At 42.0% G+C, this 21,345-nt stretch overlaps 1 protein-coding gene across 1 annotated transcript in view; it reads right to left on the bottom strand.

The window, feature by feature from the left end:
- Positions 1–11,523: 11,523 nt before the first annotated feature.
- Positions 11,524–21,345, bottom strand: part of si:dkeyp-121d4.3 (uncharacterized) — a 53,542-nt gene continuing 43,720 nt past the window's right edge. The window contains exon 18 of the mRNA XM_060925544.1: positions 11,524–12,638. Coding sequence (XP_060781527.1) covers positions 12,019–12,638 — 620 coding nt within the window. The 3' untranslated portion in view covers positions 11,524–12,018. The remainder of the gene's footprint in view (positions 12,639–21,345) is intronic.

The following is a 21,345-nucleotide window of genomic DNA, read 5'->3' as shown; positions in this document are numbered from 1 at the left end:
GGCCAGCCAAACAGGAAATGACGTCCACTCGGTCTCCACCAATTAGAACTTTCCTATTCCCTCCCCCTCATTGTTTACAGGGCTGTGTGCAGCGGATACAGTTTATAAGAGGAAAAATGGCGGATTGACGATTTAAAGAAAACAAAACACGAGTTCATCCTCTTCAGTCCAACTCTCTCTCTCTCCCAAACCACGCAAATATTCACCAATTTCTGAACTTTCCAATCATTTTATGAAAACCATCATGAAGATTCGAGTTATTTCTGAGCCTCCTTGAGTGATAAATCAAACCCATTCCATTAAAGTCAAGTAACTTAAGAACGACAAGAGCTCTCATAAATATTTATAACAGCTTTGAAAATGATGGCTTTAAAGACCGACAGCGTGTTTAACAGTCTCCAAAACCACGCAAATATTCACCAATTTTTGAATCATACACCATTCAAACTTCCTTTGTCATTAGAGTCAAGTTGACATGATTTGGGTTACTGATGGTGACAATAAACCCCTTCAATTAAACTTCTCATATTATCTCTAGCCGCTTTATCCTGTTCTACAGGGTCGCAGGTAAGCTGGAGCCTATCCCAGCTGACTACGGGCGAAAGGTCACCAGGTCATCACAGGGCTGACACACAGACACAGACAACCATTCACACTCACATTCACACCTACGCTCAATTTAGAGTCACCAGTTAACCTAACCTGCATGTCTTTGGACTGTGGGGGAAACCGGAGCACCCGGAGGAAACCCACGCGGACACGGGGAGAACATGCAAACTCCGCACAGAAAGGCCCTCGCCGGCCCCGGGGCTCGAACCCGGACCTTCTTCCTGTGAGGCAAGAATTAAACTTAACTAGCTTAATAACTACAAGAGCCCAATAATAAATACCTCTGAAAATGACTGATTTAAAGACTGACAACGTGTTTGCATTAGTTTTAGAACACATACGGAGGGGGGAAAAAGTGACGAAACATGAGGTCAGGAAATTCTCTCTTACCTTCTGTCTTGCATGTGTAATAAATCCTTAAGTTTAAGATAAGAGAGCCTTTTATTATCCCACAAGGGGAAATTTACATTGTTACAGCAGCAAAATATATTGAGAGAAAAAGATAAGGCAGTGAAGGAGTAGTGCAAAAGTACTAAATATACAAAAAATATATATATAAAATTTCTCTCTCTCTCGATTTTATATAAATATACAACCCCGATTCCAAAAAAGTTGGGACAAAGTACAAATTATAAATAATTTATGCAATAATTTACAAATCTCAAAAACTGATATTGTATTCACAATAGAACATAGACAACATATCAAATGTCGAAAGTGAGACATTTTGAAATTTCATGCCAAATATTGGCTCATTTGAAATTTCATGACAGCAACACATCTCAAAAAAGTTGGGACAGGGGCAATAAGAGGCTGGAAAAGTTAAAGGTACAAAAAAGGAACAGCTGGAGGACCAAATTGCAACTCATTAGGTCAATTGGCAATAGGTCATTAACATGACTGGGGATAAAAAGAGCATCTTGGAGTGGCAGCGGCTCTCAGAAGTAAAGATGGGAAGAGGATCACCAATCCCCCTAATTCTGCACTGACAAATAGTGGAGCAATATCAGAAAGGAGTTCGACAGTTTAAAATTGCAAAGAGTTTGAACATATCATCATCTACAGTGCATAATATCATCAAAAGATTCAGAGAATCTGGAAGAATCTCTGTGCGTAAGGGTCAAGGCCGGAAAACCATACTGGGTGCCCGTGATCTTCGGGCCCTTAGACGGCACTGCATCACATACAGGCATGCTTCTGTATTGGAAATCACAAAATGGGCTCAGGAATATTTCCAGAGAACATTATCTGTGAACACAATTCACCGTGCCACCCACGGTTGCCAGCTAAAACTCTATAGTTCAAAGAAGAAGCCGTATCTAAACATGATCCAGAAGCGCAGACGTCTTCTCTGGGCCAAGGCTCGTTTAAAATGGACTGTGGCAAAGCAGAAAACTGTTCTGTAGTCAGACGAATCAAAATTTGAAGTTCTTTATGGAAATCAGGGACGCCGTGTCATTCGGACTAAAGAGGAGAAGGACGACCCGAGTTGTTATCAGCGCTCAGTTTAGAAGCCTGCATCTCTGATGGTATGGGGTTGCATTAGTGCGTGTGGCATGGGCAGCTTACACATCTGGAAAGACACCATCAATGCTGAAAGGTATATCCAGGTTCTAGAGCAACATATGCTCCCATCCAGACGACGTCTTTTTCAGGGAAGACCTTGCATTTTCCAACATGACAATGCCAAACCACATACTGCATCAATTACAGCATCATGGCTGCATAGAAGAAGGGTCCGGGTACTGAACTGGCCAGCCTGCAGTCCAGATCTTTCACCCATAGAAGACATTTGGTGCATCATAAAACTGAAGATACGACAAAAAAGACCTAAGACAGTTGAGCAACTAGAATCCTACATTAGACAATAATGGGTTAACATTCCGATCCCTGAACTTGAGCAACTTGTCTCCTCAGTCCCCAGACGTTTACAGACTGTTGTAAAGAGAAAAGGGGATGTCTCACAGTGGTAAACATGGCCTTGTCCCAACTTTGAGATGTGTTGTTGTCATGAAATTTAAAATCACCTAATTTTTCTCTTTAAATGATACATTTTCTCAGTTTAAACATTTGATATGTCATCTATGTTCTATTCTGAATAAAATATGGAATTTTGAAACTTCCACATCATTGCATTCCGTTTTTATTTACAATTTGTACTTTGTCCCAACTTTTTTGGAATCGGGGTTGTATAACATGAGTCAGGTTAATAATACAACCCTGATTCCAAAAAAAGTTGGGACAAAGTCCAAATTGTAAATAAAAACGGAATGCAATGATGTGGAAGTTTCAAAATTCCATATTTTATTCAGAATAGAACATAGATGACATATCAAATGTTTAAACTGAGAAAATGTATCATTTAAAGAGAAAAATTAGGTGATTTTACATTTCATGACAACACCACATCTCAAAAAAGTTGGGACAAGGCCATGTTTACCACTGTGAGACATCCCCTTTCCTCTTTACAACACTCTGTAAACGTCTGGGGACTGAGGAGACAAGTTGCTCAAGTTTAGGGATAGGAATGTTAACCCATTCTTGTCTAATGTAGGATTCTAGTTGCTCAATTGTCTTAGGTCTTTTTTGTCCTATCTTCCGTTTTATGATGCACCGAATGTTTTCTATGGGTGAAAGATCTGGACTGCAGGCTGGCCAGTTCAGTACCCGGACCCTTCTTCTACGCAGCCATGATGCTGTAATTGATGCAGTATGTGGTTTGGCATTGTCATGTTGGAAAATGCAAGGTCTTCCCTGAAAGAGACGTCATCTGGATGGGAGCATATGTTGCTCTAGAACCTGGATATACCTTTCAGCATTGATGGTGTCTTTCCAGATGTGTAAGCTGCCCATGCCACACGCACTAATGCAACCCCATACCATCAGAGATGCAGGCTTCTGAACTGAGCGCTGATAACAACTTGGGTCATCCTTCACCTCTTTAGTCCGAATGACACGGCGTCCCTGATTTCCATAAAGAACTTCAAATTTTGATTCGTCTGACAACAGAACAGTTTTCCACTTTGCCACAGTCCATTTTAAATGAGCCTTGGCCCAGAGAAGACGTCTGCGCTTCTGGATCATGTTTAGATACGGCTGCTTCTTTGAACTATAGTTTTAGCTGGCAACGGCGGATGGCACGGTGAATTGTGTTCACAGATAATGTTCTCTGGAAATATTCCTGAGCCCATTTTGTGATTTCCAATACAGAAGCATGCCTGTATGTGATGCAGTGCCGTCTAAGGGCCCTAAGATCACGAGCACCCAGTATGGTTTTCCGGCCTTGACCCTTACGCACAGAGATTCTTCCAGATTCTCTGAATCTTTTGATATTATGCACTGTAGATGATATGTTCAAACTCTTTGCAATTTTAAACTGTCGAACTCCTTTCTGATATTGCTCCACTATTTGTCAGTGCAGAATTAGGGGGATTGGTGATCCTCTTCCCATCTTTACTTCTGAGAGCCGCTGCCACTCCAAGATGCTCTTTTTATCCCCAGTCATGTTAATGACCTATTGCCAATTGACCTAATGAGTTGCAATTTGGTCCTCCAGCTGTTCCTTTTTTGTACCTTTCACTTTTCCAGCCTCTTATTGCCCCTGTCCCAACTTTTTTGAGATGTGTTGCTGTCATGAAATTTCAAAATGTCTCACTTTCAACATTTGATATGTTGTCTATTTTCTCTTGTGAATACAATATCAGTTTTTGAGATTTGTAAATTATTGCATTCCGTTTTTATTTACAATTTGTACTTTGTCCCAACTTTTTTGGAATCGGGGTTGTATAAACTTAGATTACACATTTTTTTTCAGTTTTACTCAAATTAGGGTGGTGCAAAAATGAGTACACCCCACAACAAAAACTACTACATCTAGTACTTTGTATGGCCTCCATGATTTTTAATGACAGCACCAAGTCTTCTAGGCATGGAATGAACAAGTTGGCGACATTTTGCAACATCAATCTTTTTCCATTCTTCAACAATGACCTCTTTTAGTGACTGGATGCTGGATGGAGAGTGATGCTCAACTTGTCTCTTCAGAGTTCCCCAAAGAAAATAATTTCTTTACACCACAAAGGTGAAGGCTACAAGATCAGCAAAGCTTTACGTATCAGTCAGAATACTGTTGCAAAAGTGGTACAAAAATTTAAGAAAGATGGAACTGCAACCATCTCACAGAGACGTCCAGGTCGTCCACAGAAGTTAACACCTCGACAGGAGCGTCTTCTGATGAGAAGGGTTGAAGAAAATCGGCATGCAAGTTCACTGCAGTTATCTGAAGAAGTAGAAAGCCAACCTGGGGTGACTATTTCCCATGACACAATATGGCGTACACTGCAGAGGAATGGCATGTGTGGATGCCGTCCATGAAAGAAGCCTCTCCTAAAGCCCGCCTAGAGTTTGCCAGGACCCATGCTGACAAAGATGATGACTACTGGGACTCTATACTCTGGAGTGATGAGACCAAGATAAATGTTTTTGGAACTGATGGCTTCAAAACTGTATGGTGTCGCAAAGGTGAGGAATACAAAGAAAAATGCATGGTACCTCCAGTGAAACATGGTGGTGGCAGTGTCCTTATGTGGGGCTGCATGAGTGCTGCTGGTGTCAGGGAGCCACATTTCATTGATGGCATCATGAATTCACAGATGTATTGCTCTATACTGAAAGAGAAGGTGCTACCATCACTCCGTGCACTTTTCCAACATGACAATGATCCTAAACACACATCTAAGGCCACTGTTGGATTTCTGAAGAACAGGGTGAAAGTGATTCAGTGGCCAAGTATGTCTCCTGATCTGAACCCAATCAAACGCCTATGGTGAATTCTGAAGAGACAAGTTGAGCATCACTCTCCGTCCAGCATCCAGTCACTAAAAGAGGTCATTGTTGAAGAATGGAAAAAAAGATTGATGTTGCATAATGTCGCCAACTTGTTCATTCCATGCCTAGAAGACTTGGTGCGGTCATTAAAAATCATGGAGGCCATACAAAGTACTAGATGTAGTAGTATTTGTTGTGGGGTGTACTCATTTTTGCACCACCCTAATTTGAGTAAAACTGAAAAATGTATAATCCAAGTTATATTATTAACCTTACTTTCACGTTATAAGTTAAACAGATGTTATATTAAACTTTGTCTTGTCAACATTTTGGAAATTGTGTTCATTGAGATATTGTTTAAAATGTTATTTTTCAAAGGGGGTGTACTCATTTACACTGAGCACTGTATATATAATGATGTATATTTAGCATATTGTTTTTGTTTGTGTCTATATTACAGTCTAATCAACAAAGCTGCACAAGAACCATAACTAGGACAATCCATCAAGAACCATTATTAATATTTTATACACTGTCAGAAACAGGGGTACAGTTGGAGTCCATTTCTTACCCCCAAGGTACAGTCTACACTAATGTACCCCCTAGGGCTCATTACTGGACCTCAAGGTAACTATGTGTACCTTGTTCAGGCCAAAAGGTACATGTATGTTCCCAAGCAGTATGATAAACCAAACACTGGCTTTGGAAAGCACCTTTTCATGTTTTGCGTCATTATAAATGGCAGCTTGAATCCAGTGCTGGAAGGAAGACGAAGATGATGAAAGAAGAGGTAAACGTCAGTGAAGTTGCATTCTTGCTTGTGTAATTGTTTCAGTGGTTCAAATAAAATATGACGCTCACATTAAGATGATGCTCTGTTTGAAGTCAAGTTTTATTCCTGCACATGTAGTCTAAGTGTACACATAAAGCCCAGACAAACAAACCACATACAGGCTTTTAGTTTTCAAAAAGAAAAAAAACCCCAAAAAACATGAAGGGTTCAAAATGGTTTATGACACGAGCGTTGTTTTATTTTAGTTTTAGATCACAAATTTATCCAGAACAATTGTTGAGGAGTCTAACATTCACTATGATAAACCAAAAAAAAAAAAAGGGGTCCACATGTGCTGCAGCTGGGATGAAACTGCTGGCAGAAAACTGCAGCTCTCCAAACAGATGTTGCACCTGATGCACTTTACAGTAGCGTTGTAGGACTTGAGTAGACCGGTCTCAAGACCACTTTTTGAAGGTCTTGGTCTCATCTCGGAATTGAATGCATTTTTACTTGGTCTTTTCTCAGTCTCAGACATGGAGGACTCAGGATTTTATTTCAAGACCGGTCAAGACCACAACTGTGAGGATTTCACTAAATTGCCTGTACAATGTCTGATTCATTTGTTAACATCATTACTGTGATTGAATGTAAAACTTCCTACTTCAAATGCTAAATAACATGATTCATTGCAACGGCCATCACCCCTCCCCATCCCCCTTCACACCCACTGGTCCGGTCCTGGTCTTAATTAGGTCTGACCCTGCTATGGTCTTGACTTGGTCTCAACCCCTCAAAGTTATGATAATATGGAAATCCTTCTCGATTTCAATACACTTTGGTCTCAACTCTAATACAACCCCGATTCCAAAAAAGTTGGGACAAAGTACAAATTGTAAATAAAAACGTAATGTAATAATTTACAAATCTCAAAAACTGATATTGTATTCACAATAGAACATAGACAACATATCAAATGTCAAAAGTGAGACACTTTGAAATTTCATGACAGCAACACATCTCAAAAAAGTTGGGACAGGGGCAATAAGAGGCTGGAAAAGTTAAAGGTACAAAAAATGAACAGCTGGAGGACCAAATTGCAACTCATTAGGTCAATTGGCAATAGGTCATTAACATGACTGGGGATAAAAAGAGCATCTTGGAGTGGCAGCGGCTCTCAGAAGTAAAGATGGGAAGAGGATCACCAATCCCCCTAATTCTGCACCGACAAATAGTGGAGCAATATCAGAAAGGAGTTCGACAGTGTAAAATCGCAAAGAGTTTGAACATATCATCATCTACAGTGCATAATATCATCAAAAGATTCAGAGAATCTGGAAGAATCTCTGTGCGTAAGGGTCAAGGCCGGAAAACCATACTGGGTGCCCGTGATCTTCAGGCCCTTAGACGGCACTGCATCACATACAGGCATGCTTCTGTATTGGAAATCACAAAATGGGCTCAGGAATATTTCCAGAGAACATTATCTGTGAACACAATTCACCGTGCCATCCACCGTTGCCAGCTAAAACTCTGTAGTTCAAAGAAGAAGCCGTATCTAAACATGATTCAGAAGCGCAGACATCATCTTTGGGCCAAGGCTCATTTAAAATGGACTGTGGCAAAGTGGAAAACTGTTCTGTGGTCAGACGAATCAAAATTTGAAGTTCTTTATGGAAATCAGGGACACCGTGTCATTCGGACTAAAGAGGAGAAGGACGACCCAAGTTGTTATCAGCGCTCAGTTCAGAAGCCTGCATCTCTGATGGTATGGAGTTGCATTAGTGTGTGTGTGGCATGGGCAGCTTACACATCTGGAAAGACACCATCAATGCTGAAAGGTATATCCAGGTTCTAGAGCAACATATGCTCCCATCCAGACGACGTCTCTTTCAGGGAAGACCTTGCATTTTTCAACATGACAATGCCAAACCACATACTGCATCAATTACAGCATCATGGCTGCGTAGAAGAAGGGTCCGGGTACTGAACTGCCCAGCCTGCAGTCCAGATCTTTCACCCATAGAAAACATTTGGCGCATCATAAAACGGAAGATACGACAAAAAAGACCTAAGACAGTTGAGCAACTAGAATCCTACATTAGACAAGAATGGGTTAACATTCCTATCCCTAAACTTGAGCAACTTGTATCTCAGTCCCCAGACGTTTACAGACTGTTGTAAAGAGAAAAGGGGATGTCTCACAGTGGTAAACATAGCCTTGTCCCAACTTTGAGATGTGTTGTCATGAAATTTAAAATCACCTAATTGTTCTCTTTAAATGATACATTTTCTCAGTTTAAACATTTGATATGTCATCTATGTTCTATTCTGAATAAAATATGGAATTTTGAAACTTCCACATCATTGCATTCCATTTTTATTTACAATTTGTACTTTGTCCCAACTTTTTTGGAATCAGGGTTGTACTACCTGACAGTCCCTATAGGTTCTAGTACATGCTTGGAAAGAGAGGAGTATTCATTTGGGTGCAATCTGCATCCTGACTACTAGATGCCACTAAACCCTACATCTTATGGTAGTCTGTCGTGTCCGATGACAACTAGGAGGTGTTTAGCATTTGTTTGCTCATAATAAAACTACGGCCACATCTTTCACATATGCTGTTTGACACCACCTGCCCATGACATGACTTGTGTTATTATGATAACATACTGATATTCCTCCTCCCTTTTCTCCTCAACCTTTTCAACTGATTGTGAAACAATCTTTCTCCACTTGTATCTGTCTCTGGCTTTTTCTGCCCAGTTGTTCTTCACAGTCTATTCTTTTAAGATGAAGCCAAGGCCTAGTGGTTAGAGAAGCAGCTTTGGGACAAAAGGTCATTGGTTCGATTCGGGAACTGGGAAATGTGAACTGGGAAGTGGGAAATGGGAACAGGGTGGCTGTAAATGGGAAATTGGAGGTTGGATTAGAAGAACGGAAGGAAATAGAAAATTGGGTGATGAATGAAAATGGGAAATTGGGAATGGGGTGGATTGAATTGGGAAATGGGGGTCAATGGATTTGAAAAATTGGGGGATGGATTGGCAATTGGACGCAAATGAGAAATCGGGGATGGGAACTGGGAAGCCGGAACTCGCAAGTGGGAGTTCGGAACTGAGAACTTGGAAGTGGTAGGTGGGAACTCGGAAGTCGGAGTACCTACTCATCTTAAAATTCCTACAGGAGTCCTCGACATCCTACACTTCAAACAAGGTCCACAAGCAGCAAAGGTTTTGGCGTTTCTTTCTGATAATTTACAGTCCACTAAATCTTAAACTTCCTACAGGTTATATTTGTTGTAGGGCCTAAACCATCATTCTACTGGATAAATGGTAAGTTGCTGCAGGATATATAGACTGCATTTAATTGTCGTGGAGCAAACATACTGTGAGACTTATTTTGTAATTTAAAAAAAAAAAAACCCACCCCTACACACACACACACCTTTATTCATGCATATACTTAATTTCAAGTTCATTAAAAAGAAATACAAATGCATGCTCAGTTTCAAATCCAAACACTTCATGACCTGATACTACCATTTTACCAGATACCCAGATTATGTCACATAACTGTTTATTAATCTTCAGTATATAGACAATTCCTGATGACATTTGATAGACATCCGGCCTTATCAAACTAATGAAAATTTTAGTTGAGTAATTATATAGGTTACTCAAAGTAATAGTTGTACAAGGTAAAAACAACAAAATAACCACAATATTGGAAATAACTACCTTTTAAAAGGGGAAAATTACCTCCATACACAAAAATTAAAATAGTTGTTGAACTCCCCACTTTCTCATATCTAGTGGTCATTTTTCACAAAGCCTGATACAAAATGATATAATTAAATAATATTGGCTAGCTTTTTTTTTGTGGTCTATCAGATATATTCCATTCAGCTAGCATGATATTGAACAAGGGCGGCACGGTGGTGTAGTGGTTAGCGCTGTCGCCTCACAGCGAGAAGGTCCGGGTTCGAGCCCCGTGGCCGGCAAGGGCCTTCCTGTGCGGAGTTTGCATGTTCTCCCCGTGTCCGTGTGGGTTTCCCCCACAGTCCAAAGACATGCAGGTTAGGTTAACTGGTGACTCTAAATTGACCATAGGTGTGAACGGTTGTCTGTGTCAGCCCTGTGATGACCTGGCGACTTGTCCAGGGTGTACCCCGTAGTCAGCTGGGATAGGCTCCAGCTTGCCTGCGACCCTGTAGAACAGGATAAAGCAGCGAGAAATAATGAGATGTTGAAGATGAGTTCAGTACCATGCTAGCTGAATGAAATATATCTGATAGACCACGAAAAAAGCCATTATTATTATTATAATGCATACACACACTCTCCATATCAGTATTCTCGAAGGCCAATGTTAGCTTACCCACGACTCGATGCTGTTAGCATGGCAGTCCAGTTACCTTCCAGCCGGTGTAGCGTTAGCAAAGGCCAACGTTAGTTTACCCGCGCCTCGGTGCTGTTAGCGCGGCAGTCCAGTTACTTTCAGAGGGGTTTCTGTGGATGTAGAAGTGATCTGGACAGTATTGTTCATTATTGTGAGGCATGACTGGTGCTGTGCTTGGCAATTACCAGGTAAGGAGAATTATATAATTTGGCACTTTAAAATGCTACACAAATCAATAAACCAAATATTATAATACAGAGAACACAAAGTTCTTGTGTTTCATTACAGTTGTGAAATTCTGCCACACAATAAAAGAACACAGTCACATCCAGACTTTCATAATTTTAAAACTGTGCAATTCAGAAACTTGAAGTTAAAAAAACCTTTACATAAACTCAAATAATTTACTGTTGTCCTGCCAAAACAATTATTTTCTATTAAAACAATACTGTTAAAACAAGAAAAAAAAATGTCTGCACACTTAGATCCTTTTATTCATTAAATTGCCAAGCTTTTGGTCAGAGACCTTCCTCAGGGCACCTTTTTTCTTGTTTTAACAGTCTTTTGGTTTTGTTTTGCACCTTTTCATCGTGAGTGCGGTGTGATTCGTTTAAATGCAGTGTATTAAAACAATACTAAAAACATAGTATACTATTTTATACAGATACTCATTCACAATTACTGTCAGATTCTTGAATAATCCAGTAAAACCTCACTGGGTGTTATTGTATATAGGCATGAAAGTCAGCTTGCTTTACAGTTTATTCCAAAGGATAATTTTTTTGAGTCTCAAGTCCATCAGATGCTCCAAATATACAGGAGATCCAAGACTTTCCAAAAGACACAATAAGCTAAGGATTAAACTGGTGTCTGGATAATGGAAAAAAAAAAAAAAGAACAATCCATTGACATTTATGGCCATTATAGCATTTTATTATAATGTCCACTATAGAAGGCATAGCACAAATCACATATTTTTAACAGATGTACAGAAATACATTGTCAGGAAGATACGTTTTTCAAGATGTGTACAACGAAAAACTTGATTAAGAAAGAAAGAGAAAGAAAAAGAGAGACAGACAGAAAAAGAAACTAAGTACACTTACAGACATCATGAGTGAAGTAGTCTTTTATTTCCCCCCCCTTTCACATTGTTCAAAAATCAATAAAAAACTAAATCTACATATTACAGAAATGAGCATCTGTATTAATAAACAATTCTTAGCAAATAGTTTTTAAACTCATTTCATAAAACATGCAGTTGCATTTAAATGATAAGCAAAAGGTTGGTATTCAACCTTAACATTAAAAGAGATACAAGAATGAATTCCCAGTCGAGTTTCACAGTACAAGAGAGATGCTGAAAGCAACACCGTATTTAACTGTTAATAGCCTGAAAAATAACTTTAGCTTTCAGAAGTCTCCATCTCACTTATCTCACTTTCCCACTTCTCAAGGAAGTCTTGCATGTTCAAATTAAAAGTATCGATCCCTTTACCAGAGAGGTGAACCCCATCTGGTCTGTAGAGGCCAGAGTCCAGTCTAGGCATTATGTTGTCATGAGTCAATGAAGAACCGCCAAGCTCCGCTATGATACCACGTATTGTTTTGTTGATCGCCTGTCGCATGTTGTTCACTTCTGTGCTGTCACTTGAGTGCCTCCAGGACTTGCGGGGCAGGATGTCTGACCAAACTAGGTGGCACTGAGGAAAAATGCTCTTCAGTGAAATCAGGTCTTTCTTCACTGATAACACAAAGTTCTCTGGGGTCATCTTGCCAATATCATTTCCGCCCAGATGGATAAGAATCACGTCAGGTTTGGGCCAGTTGTCCTTTAGTTGGAGCAGCTGGGGCAGAAGCTGTTGCCATGTCATGCCCTGCACACCCTTCCACCATATGCGTACACTATTGGGGTCCATACCAAGCTGCATACCTACTTCAGGAGATGTGGCCCTCTTCTCAGCCCAGAACACAAGGGAGTGGCCACATATCCACACATTCTTTACTTCTGCTCGCATAACTCTTCCTGTAAAAATGTAAAAAAGTATAGGTGGTGCATTAACATCAATGTATTTATACAAGTAGGGTGAGTTCTCTGTCTAAAACAGTGGTAAATAGTTAACATTTCTTTCATTTTCAAGTCAAGTGAACAATAAATTCTTTCATTGTTCACAGAAATGACAAAACGTATGTACTCCTCATAGTTTTTCAACTATACATCTCCTTTCAAAGGTTTCGACAATAAGATATTTGCAAAGGAGAACTAGTGCTCGTCACTTTAAAAAAGGACCGCACGTTTAATAAACATGACGACTGCGGGCAGTTTTATTCCAACATCGGTTGGATTTTTTTTTTTTTTAAGAATCAAATCCAGCTTGGACTGACCTACTGCCAAAACACAGATCGAGTTGGTCAAACTTGTGGCAGCTAACCAAATAGAGATTTTCCAACTGACGAACAGTGGGTTTTGTTTAAACATCTTGCCCACAATGTTGTATTATTAGCAGCATTTCAAATTCTCATCTCATTATCTCTAGCCGCTTTATCCTTCTACAGGGTTGCAGGCAAGCTGGAGCCTATCCCAGCTGACTATGGGCGAAAGGCGGGGTACACCCTGGACAAGTCGCCAGGTCATCACAGGGCTGACACATAGACACAGACAACCATTCACATTCACACCTACGGTCAATTTAGAGTCACCAGTTAACCTAACCTGCATGTCTTTGGACTGTGGGGGAAACCGGAGCACCCGGAGGAAACCCACGCGGACACGGGGAGAACATGCAAACTCCACACAGAAAGGCCCTCGCCGGCCCCGGGGCTCGAACCCAGGACCTTCTTGCTGTGAGGCGACAGCGCTAACCACTACACCACCGTGCCGCCCCCATTTCAAATTCTAACACTCAATATCTAATCGTACTTAACAATTTGGCCTGACAGTTGATAGCTGGTAGGTCAGACCAAGATGGATTTTTCAGGAAAAAGTATTAATCTGTAAATTAATATAACAAAAAAACCACGATCACTTGTGCTCTGAATATTGCAAAAGTTGCTGTCCAGTCAGAATCTCACACAGGCTTTAAAAAGCCTGCAGTATTTGCACCCATGACAAAACTTCAAACTTAAAAAAAAAAGTCTCTCGTATTTAACTGTGTTGTTTGGCTAGCTTCTTCATTTTTGCTCATTATTTTTGTTTCAACGCAAGGTCATGTCCTGCCTCACTGGTAAGACAGATGCTGAACTGAAAGCCATCTGAAGTCAGCTACTTTTGCAATACTGTACAGGTTGGCACAGTGACAAAGGCGGAGGGCAAGTGGGTTCGACCCCAAGAAACCATTGCAAGCTTGCCTGAGACAAACACACACTTGCCCATATCAGAGTAGAAAAGTTCAAAATGACGCAAATATTGCCATACAGGGTTTTGCTCTCACCCTATCTAAGCGCCCCCTCCTCTCTGAAGGCATGTCGGGTGCCTTCCGGTGGTCTATCAGACCAATGTCCCTGATCTTTTCTTGTTATGGTACACCAAGTGTGGCTATGAATGCTTTTCTAGATCAACTCAATGGATGTATGGCACTTGCTTTAAAGGAACAGTCCACCGTACTTCCATAATGAAATATGCTCTTATCTGAATTGAGACGAGCTGCTCCGTACCTCTCCGAGCTTTGCACGACCTCTCAGTCAGTCAGACGCGCTGTCACTCCTGTTAGCAATGTAGCTAGGCTCAGCGTGGCCAATGGTATTTTTTGGGGCTGTAGTTAGATGCGACCAAACTCTTCCGCGTTTTTCCTGTTTACATAGGTTTATATGACCAGTGATATGAAACAAGTTCAGTTACACAAATTGAAACGTAGCGATTTTCTATGCTATGGAAAGTCCGCACTATAATGACAGCCGTACTAACACCTTCTGCGCGCTTCAGCAGCGCATTGATATCTGAGCTCCGTATCAATGCGCTGCCGAAGCGCACAGAAGGTGTTAGTGCGCCTGTCATTATAGTGCGGACTTTCCATAGCATAGAAAATCGCTACGTTTCAATTTGTGCAACTGAACTTGTTTCACATCACTGGTCATATAAACCTATGTAAACAGGAAAAACGCGGAAGAGTTTGGTCGCATCTAACTACAGCCCCAAAAAATACCATTGGCCATGCTGAGCCTAGCTACATTGCTAACAGGAGTGACAGCGCGTCTGACTGACTGGGAGGTCGTGCAAAGCTCGGAGAGGTACGGATCAGCTCGTCTCAATTCAGATAAGAGCATATTTCATTATGGAAGTACGGTGGACTGTTCTTTTAAGAGCTGATACGATATTGCAAGTCAGATCTGAACCACCTTAAATCTCACCTACTAAATGGGGGGGGGGGGGGGGGGCACAGTACTTAAAATGGGATTCTCAACTCATATACCCAGGATGCACTTACTTCACCATTTTCCCCTACTCCCAACATACCTGAGGTCTCACACACTTCACCACACAAAATTCCACTTCCTAGTTCGAAGCAGTTACACTACAGGGGTGTTGGCGACGTGGCAAATCGATACCTTTCAGGAATACAACTTTAAAAATACGAAAGCACACCAGATTAAAAAGAAACAGAAAAAGGGATGCCAATTTTACCAGCGGTACCTTTAACGGGAACGTAATATAAATCAAACATGAGCTAGCTAGCCAACAGGCTATAAAGTGAGTGTGGCTTCTTCAGGGTCTACTTCTACTAGTGAAGCAACGTTTGGCCATATTGTGTCTCAAATGTAACTTACTCTATGTAGATTTCTTGTTTATAGAGCAGTTATTTGAAAGTAATATTGCACTCGATGTCATGCTGTTATACTGATTCTTTGCACAGCTGTGATTCAATCATCGGCACAGAGCCACAGGCCGAGTGCTGAAGATAATCAGATATTCATTATAACAGCACTCCCTCACATGTGATACTGCTTAGACCCTGGGCACACTACAGCTCACGATGGGTCTGCCAATACTTGGCAACGAAAAATCGGTAGCATCGCCATCAATTGTGGGACGCACGGCCAAACGTTCTCCGAGTCGTTTTTTTGGTGCGTCTCCGCCTCATGAGTAGCCAAAAACATTGCGAAAAATTTCAATGTATGCATTGAAATTTGGTGGCCATGTTTTCATCGCCAAACTAAAACTACGGTCACACTACAGCTCATGACGCTTTGCAGTGGGTTACGGATGAAAATGAGGCGTTTTGGTGACGATGCACCATGCAAAACGCAGGTGAACTAAAAAGTTGTGGTCCCACAGCAGGCGAACACTGACTGTCACACCTTCGTGCACTCGAGCGACCACGCTCGCTCACAGGACCCAGTCGTTACGGAAAACATTGGATGCTGATTTCAGCGCAATCAGTATGCACATATAAGAACGCTTAGCCCAGAGGCTTTGCGAATAGTGTCACATTTGTTTCTACCCATGACTAGTTAAATACTCTGCTTTATGACACTGCTTTCTGTTTTGCTTCTGGTTTCATTTGTGTTTTTGTAAATATCATGCCTGCTAATCAACACTCTTCCTCGGCTTACATCCATCTACCGTTGCATACCTGACAGAATACTTGCAAAGCCTCTGTGAAAACATGATGTGCACGTTGACTGCGCTCAAATCAGCATCAGGCGTTTCCCATAACAACTGGGTCCCAAGCGCACGCACAACGCGCTCTGAAGAATCCCCAAACGTAAATGCGCTTTTCAAGTCACAGTGAAGGTTAGGCCACGCTGAGCCACTGTGTTGGTGAGGCTCCCGCGAGCATCGGGGACACGGATTCGAGACAAATACATCAAGAGGCTCAACGAAGCTTCTGTGAGCTTCAGGAAATATTCCCAAACCCACCTGCGAGTATTCGCTGCTTAGGCTACATTCACACTGCAGGCAAAATAAAACTTGTTTTATAAAAAAAAAAAAGCAGCCACAGTGTGAACAGCACAAGTCACATGGAATCTGGCCTTTTCAATTCTGCTTTGGGCCACTTTCCTAAGTGGTCCTAAATCAGATACAGGTCTGATTTTTTTTTTTGGAATGCGAACGCAGTCTGAGCAGTCAAATCGGAATTCATGCGACGTCACAAGATCGGCATTCATCTCATTTCTGTGCTGACCGGAGTCACTCGGTGCTGCAGGAAAGAAACAAAGTAGTTGCTGTCACTTGAAGAATACAAAAATGGAAGACAGCTGTGATGGAGGTCGTCAGTGGGGGGGGCCCCGCAAGATGTTAGACCTCTTAAGTATTTGGCACGGTCAGATGTAGTCAAAAGAAGCCCTCGACATTCTGAAATTTTCTACGAATTCTGCTTCATTGAAGTTATTAACGTCACAATCCCACCACTCCTGGCTCCGTCTCCATACACACCTCGCAGCCATCTCTCCACAAAATGTCAGAAATAAGTGTCCCTCTCCCTCACTTCTCATCCTTGTTCTCAATCATTTGCTCACAAAATAATTTTTGACCTGCACATCAATTCACATGAAAGAGTAAATGCAGACTTCAGTGGCCTCCATGTTTACTTCCGCAGGATGGCGTGCTGCATATGACGTCTTTGGTAATGTTGTTCTGGTCAATGTTGTACAGGTCAGTTCAGTCCACACTGGAATCTGATATTGGCCACATTTTAAAAAAATAAACAGGGGAGGGGAGGAAAAAAAGTTCAGCTCGCGCAATAATTCCAAATTCAGCATTAAGGCTTGCCATGTGAACATAGCCCCGACTGATCAGCAGAGAGAAGGCTGGAGGGAGGGAGAGAGAGAGAGAGAGAGAGAGAGCAGAACAATAGACAGAGCAAGATAGATACATGGAGACAGAGTGAGCAGAACAATAGACAGAGAGAGAAGGCACAATAAGAGAGAGAGAGAGAGAGAGAGAGAGAGAGAGAGAGAGAGAGAGAGAGACGGTGTATTTCGATCCCTTCACAGTTTTAGCACACTTGTTCTAGATTTCATTTAAAATTGATTAAATTGACATTTTGTCCATTAATCTACACACAATAATCCACACTGACCAAGCAAATACAGGCTTTTAGAAATTCATGGCAAAATATTCAAAATCAAAAACTAAAATGTTTTCATTCAAATACTGATAAGTATTCAGATCATCGGTTAAGACACTCCAAGTGGAGCTACAGAATATCCTGTTTGCCATGATTATCTTGAGATTCTGATAGAACTTGTGTCGAACTTTAGTCCACCTGTGGTAAATTCAACTGACTGGATATGATTTAGAAACATACACATACCCATGTGTATAAGGATCCACTATTAGCAGGTCAGGCCAAAATTCAAGCTATCAGTCAAAAAAAAAAATGTCCGCTGACCTCCATGATCAAATCGTGTAGAGATGGATCTGGACGAGGGCATAAAACCATTTTTGAACCTTTGAACATTCCCATGAGCACAGTGAGCTCATTCATTTTAAGATGCAAGTAGCTTGGAACCTTGCCTCAATAATTAGCCTAGAAGGTCATTGACCATGGAGGTGAACCCAATGACCACACTAAAAGAGCTTCAGAATTCCTCTGCAGAGATGGAACTTGCCAGAACAAGCGGCACGGTGGTGTAGTGGTTAGCACTGTTGCCTCACAGCAAGAAGATTCTGGGTTCGAGCCCAGTGGCCAATGGGACCCTTTCTTTGTGGAGTTTGCATGTTCTCCCCGTGTCTGCATGGGTTTCCTCTGGGTGCTCCGGTTTCCCCCACAGTCCAAAGACATGCGGTTAGGTCAACATGGGGCGGCCTTGAGCTGAAGTGCCCTTGAGCAAGGTACCTAAAGGAGTCTGCATGCTCTTGCGACAAGGCTTTCGCAGACAGTTGTAATTTATCGTTGAGCGGGGAGTAATAGGCGTGCGCGATGTTATTCACCGCCACAACGCAAGGGGGCACGAAGTCGCAAAATCGCTAGGAGTAGTTGGTGGGTGTGGTTAGGGGAGTGTTTATCCTCCGGTTACTTATAATGACTAGAACTGGAGTCGTATAGATGTACGTACTTCCTCACTTCCTCGATCAACCGCTCTTCGTGCTGCTCCATCTTCGATCGTGTTTTTAAAAATGGTGGTCGTGAAAACAAACCAAACTGGGAAAGTAGGGAAGCGGAAGTGCGTGTACAGCAGATGTAGAGTGGACCAATCAGAGCCCTCTTGTCTGCGAGGCTTCTGCGGTGGTCACAATTTTTGGGAGGTGCGCGCAGAGCGTCTGCGAAGGTGGGGGGGCTACGCAGAAACTATCTGTGAGGACTGGGTTGTCAGCATAAATTGGCCTTAACTCCCAACTGATTTCTGGGCGCTGTAGCATAGCTGCCCACTGCTCTGGGTATGTGTGTGCATGCATGTGTTCATCACTTCAGATGGGTTAAATGCAGAGGACGAATTTCACTGTGCTTGAATGTGCATGTGACAAATAAAGGCTTCTTTTTCTTCTTCAAATCTCAAATACTCCAATCACTCGAGAGTAAAGTGGCTAGACAGAAGCCACTCCTGAGTAAAAGGCACATCTAAACTCAGTGCTGTCCATTAACTAGCTAAAAACCATCTAGGAACAGACTGTGGGGTGCTTCTCAGCAGCAGGGACTGGGAGATCTTTCAGGCTTGAGGAACAGATGAATGGACTGAAATATTGAGATATTATTGTCTGGAGTGGCTTCAGGACAAGTCTCCGAATGTCCTTTGAGGGCAGAGCCAAAGCCTAGTTTGGACCCACTAACATATCTGTGGAGAGACCCGATCTTGAAGACCAGACTGGTGGCAGTTCAAATGCTCCCAATCCAATATGAAAGGATCTGCTCGGAAGACATTGCCCAAATCCAGGTATGCAAAGCTTATAGAGACTTACTCGAGAAGAACTGAAGCTGTAATTGCTGCCAAAGGTGGTGCTAATTCATCAAGTGTCTGAATATTTATCTAAATGAGTTTTATAGATTTGATTTTTAATTCAAAAATATATTTTAAAAAATATGTTTTCACATTGTCATTATGAGTCGTTGTATATAGACTGATGGGCAAAAGTATATTAACCCAATTTTAATGAAATCTCTAGCACAAAAAAAAAAGTGTGCAAAAACTGAAAAGGTCTGAAGAGCCACAAAATTAGGCAGAATCCCAATTAACGAAAGCAGGCTCAACAGTGCATTGTTTGTAGACAAGTATCAATTCAACAATGCACATGCTGGCCACAAGCACCATTAGGTACAAGCTCTGTCAGCCAGTTCATTAAAAGTACTCAATTCCCTCAGAGTTAAACATCCGCTGAGAGATAAATGCAGAACAGTAACACGTACAAAGGATTAAAAAAAAAAAAGCCTAGAAGCTACTACATAAAACAGACCTACAGCCAATAGGCAGCCAGAGCCACCATGTAGTAACCAAGTTCATAAACAGTAGAACAGCAGATCTCAGTAGTGGAAAAAAAAAAGGCATCAACCAAGATGCCTCTGCTGCCAAGTCTATACCTTGTTACTACTTCAAAAACCCTTAAAGGAACAGTCCACCGTACTTCCATAATGAAATATGTTCTTCTCTGAATTGAGACGAGCTGCTCCGTACCTCTCCGAGCTTTGTGCGACCTCCCAGTCAGTCAGACGCGCTGTCACTCCTGTTAGCAATGTAGCTAGGCTCAGCATGGCCAATGGTATTTTTTGGGGCTGTAGTTAGATGCGACCAAACGCTTCCGCGTTTTTCCTGTTTACATAGGTTTATATGACCAGTGACATGAAACAAGTTCAGTTACACAAATTGAAACGTGGCGATTTTCTATGCTATGGAAAGTCCGCACTATAATGACAGGCGTACTAACACCTTCTGCGCGCTTCGACAGCGCATTGATACCTTCACTCGGAGTTGTACCATTTTTTTTTTTTTTTTAGACAGGGCGGACGGACCAGGGCACTCGCCCGCCTGGCCGTGCCCGACGAGGAGCGCTCTCGGCCGGCTTGGGAGGCAGACGGCAGCCCCTCCTGGAAGTGTGGTTTTACCATGGGCCTCATGCGGAAAAATGACAAAGTCCTAGTTTTACCATGGGGCTCGAGTTGTACCATTCTTTTTAGACAGGGCGGACGGACCAGGGCATTCGCCCGCCTGGCCGTGCCCGACGAGGAGCGCTCTCGGCCGGCTCGGGAGGCAGACGGCAGCCCCTCCTGGAAGTGCAGTTTTACCATGGGCCTGTGAAGGTATCAATGCGCTGTCGAAGCGCGCAGAAGGAGTTAGTACGCCTGTCATTATAGTGCGGACTTTCCATAGCATAGAAAATCGCCACGTTTCAATTTAGGTAACTGAACTTTGTTTCATGTCACTGGTCATATAAACCTATGTAAACAGGAAAAACGTGGAAGAGTTTGGTCGCATCTAACTACAGCCCCAAAAAATACCATTGGCCATGCTGAGCCTAGCTACATTGCTAACAGGAGTAACAGCACGTCTGACTGACTGGGAGGTCGCACAAAGCTCGGAGAGGTACGGATCAGCTCGTCTCAATTCAGAGAAGAACATTTCATTATGGAAATACGGTGGACTGTTCCTTTAAATTATACTCTCAAGAGGAAGGAAGCTGTTGAAGAAAAAAAAAACAAAAAACAATTTGACATTTGACCTTGATATGATCTTGACAGTTCGAGTCAATAGGGGTGTTCACACGGCACATATTTGCATCGATGCTGCACCGATGTATTTTGTTGCGATATATCTTACACCGGTGTAAATTTTGTGGCGCGTTCACATGTCACAAACCTGCT

This window comes from Neoarius graeffei, chromosome 7, assembly GCF_027579695.1.
Source record: "Neoarius graeffei isolate fNeoGra1 chromosome 7, fNeoGra1.pri, whole genome shotgun sequence".
In the NCBI taxonomy this organism is placed as follows: Eukaryota; Metazoa; Chordata; class Actinopteri; order Siluriformes; family Ariidae; genus Neoarius; species Neoarius graeffei.
Note: the sequence above shows the minus strand (reverse complement) of the source record. Positions and strands in the feature narration are given on the sequence as shown.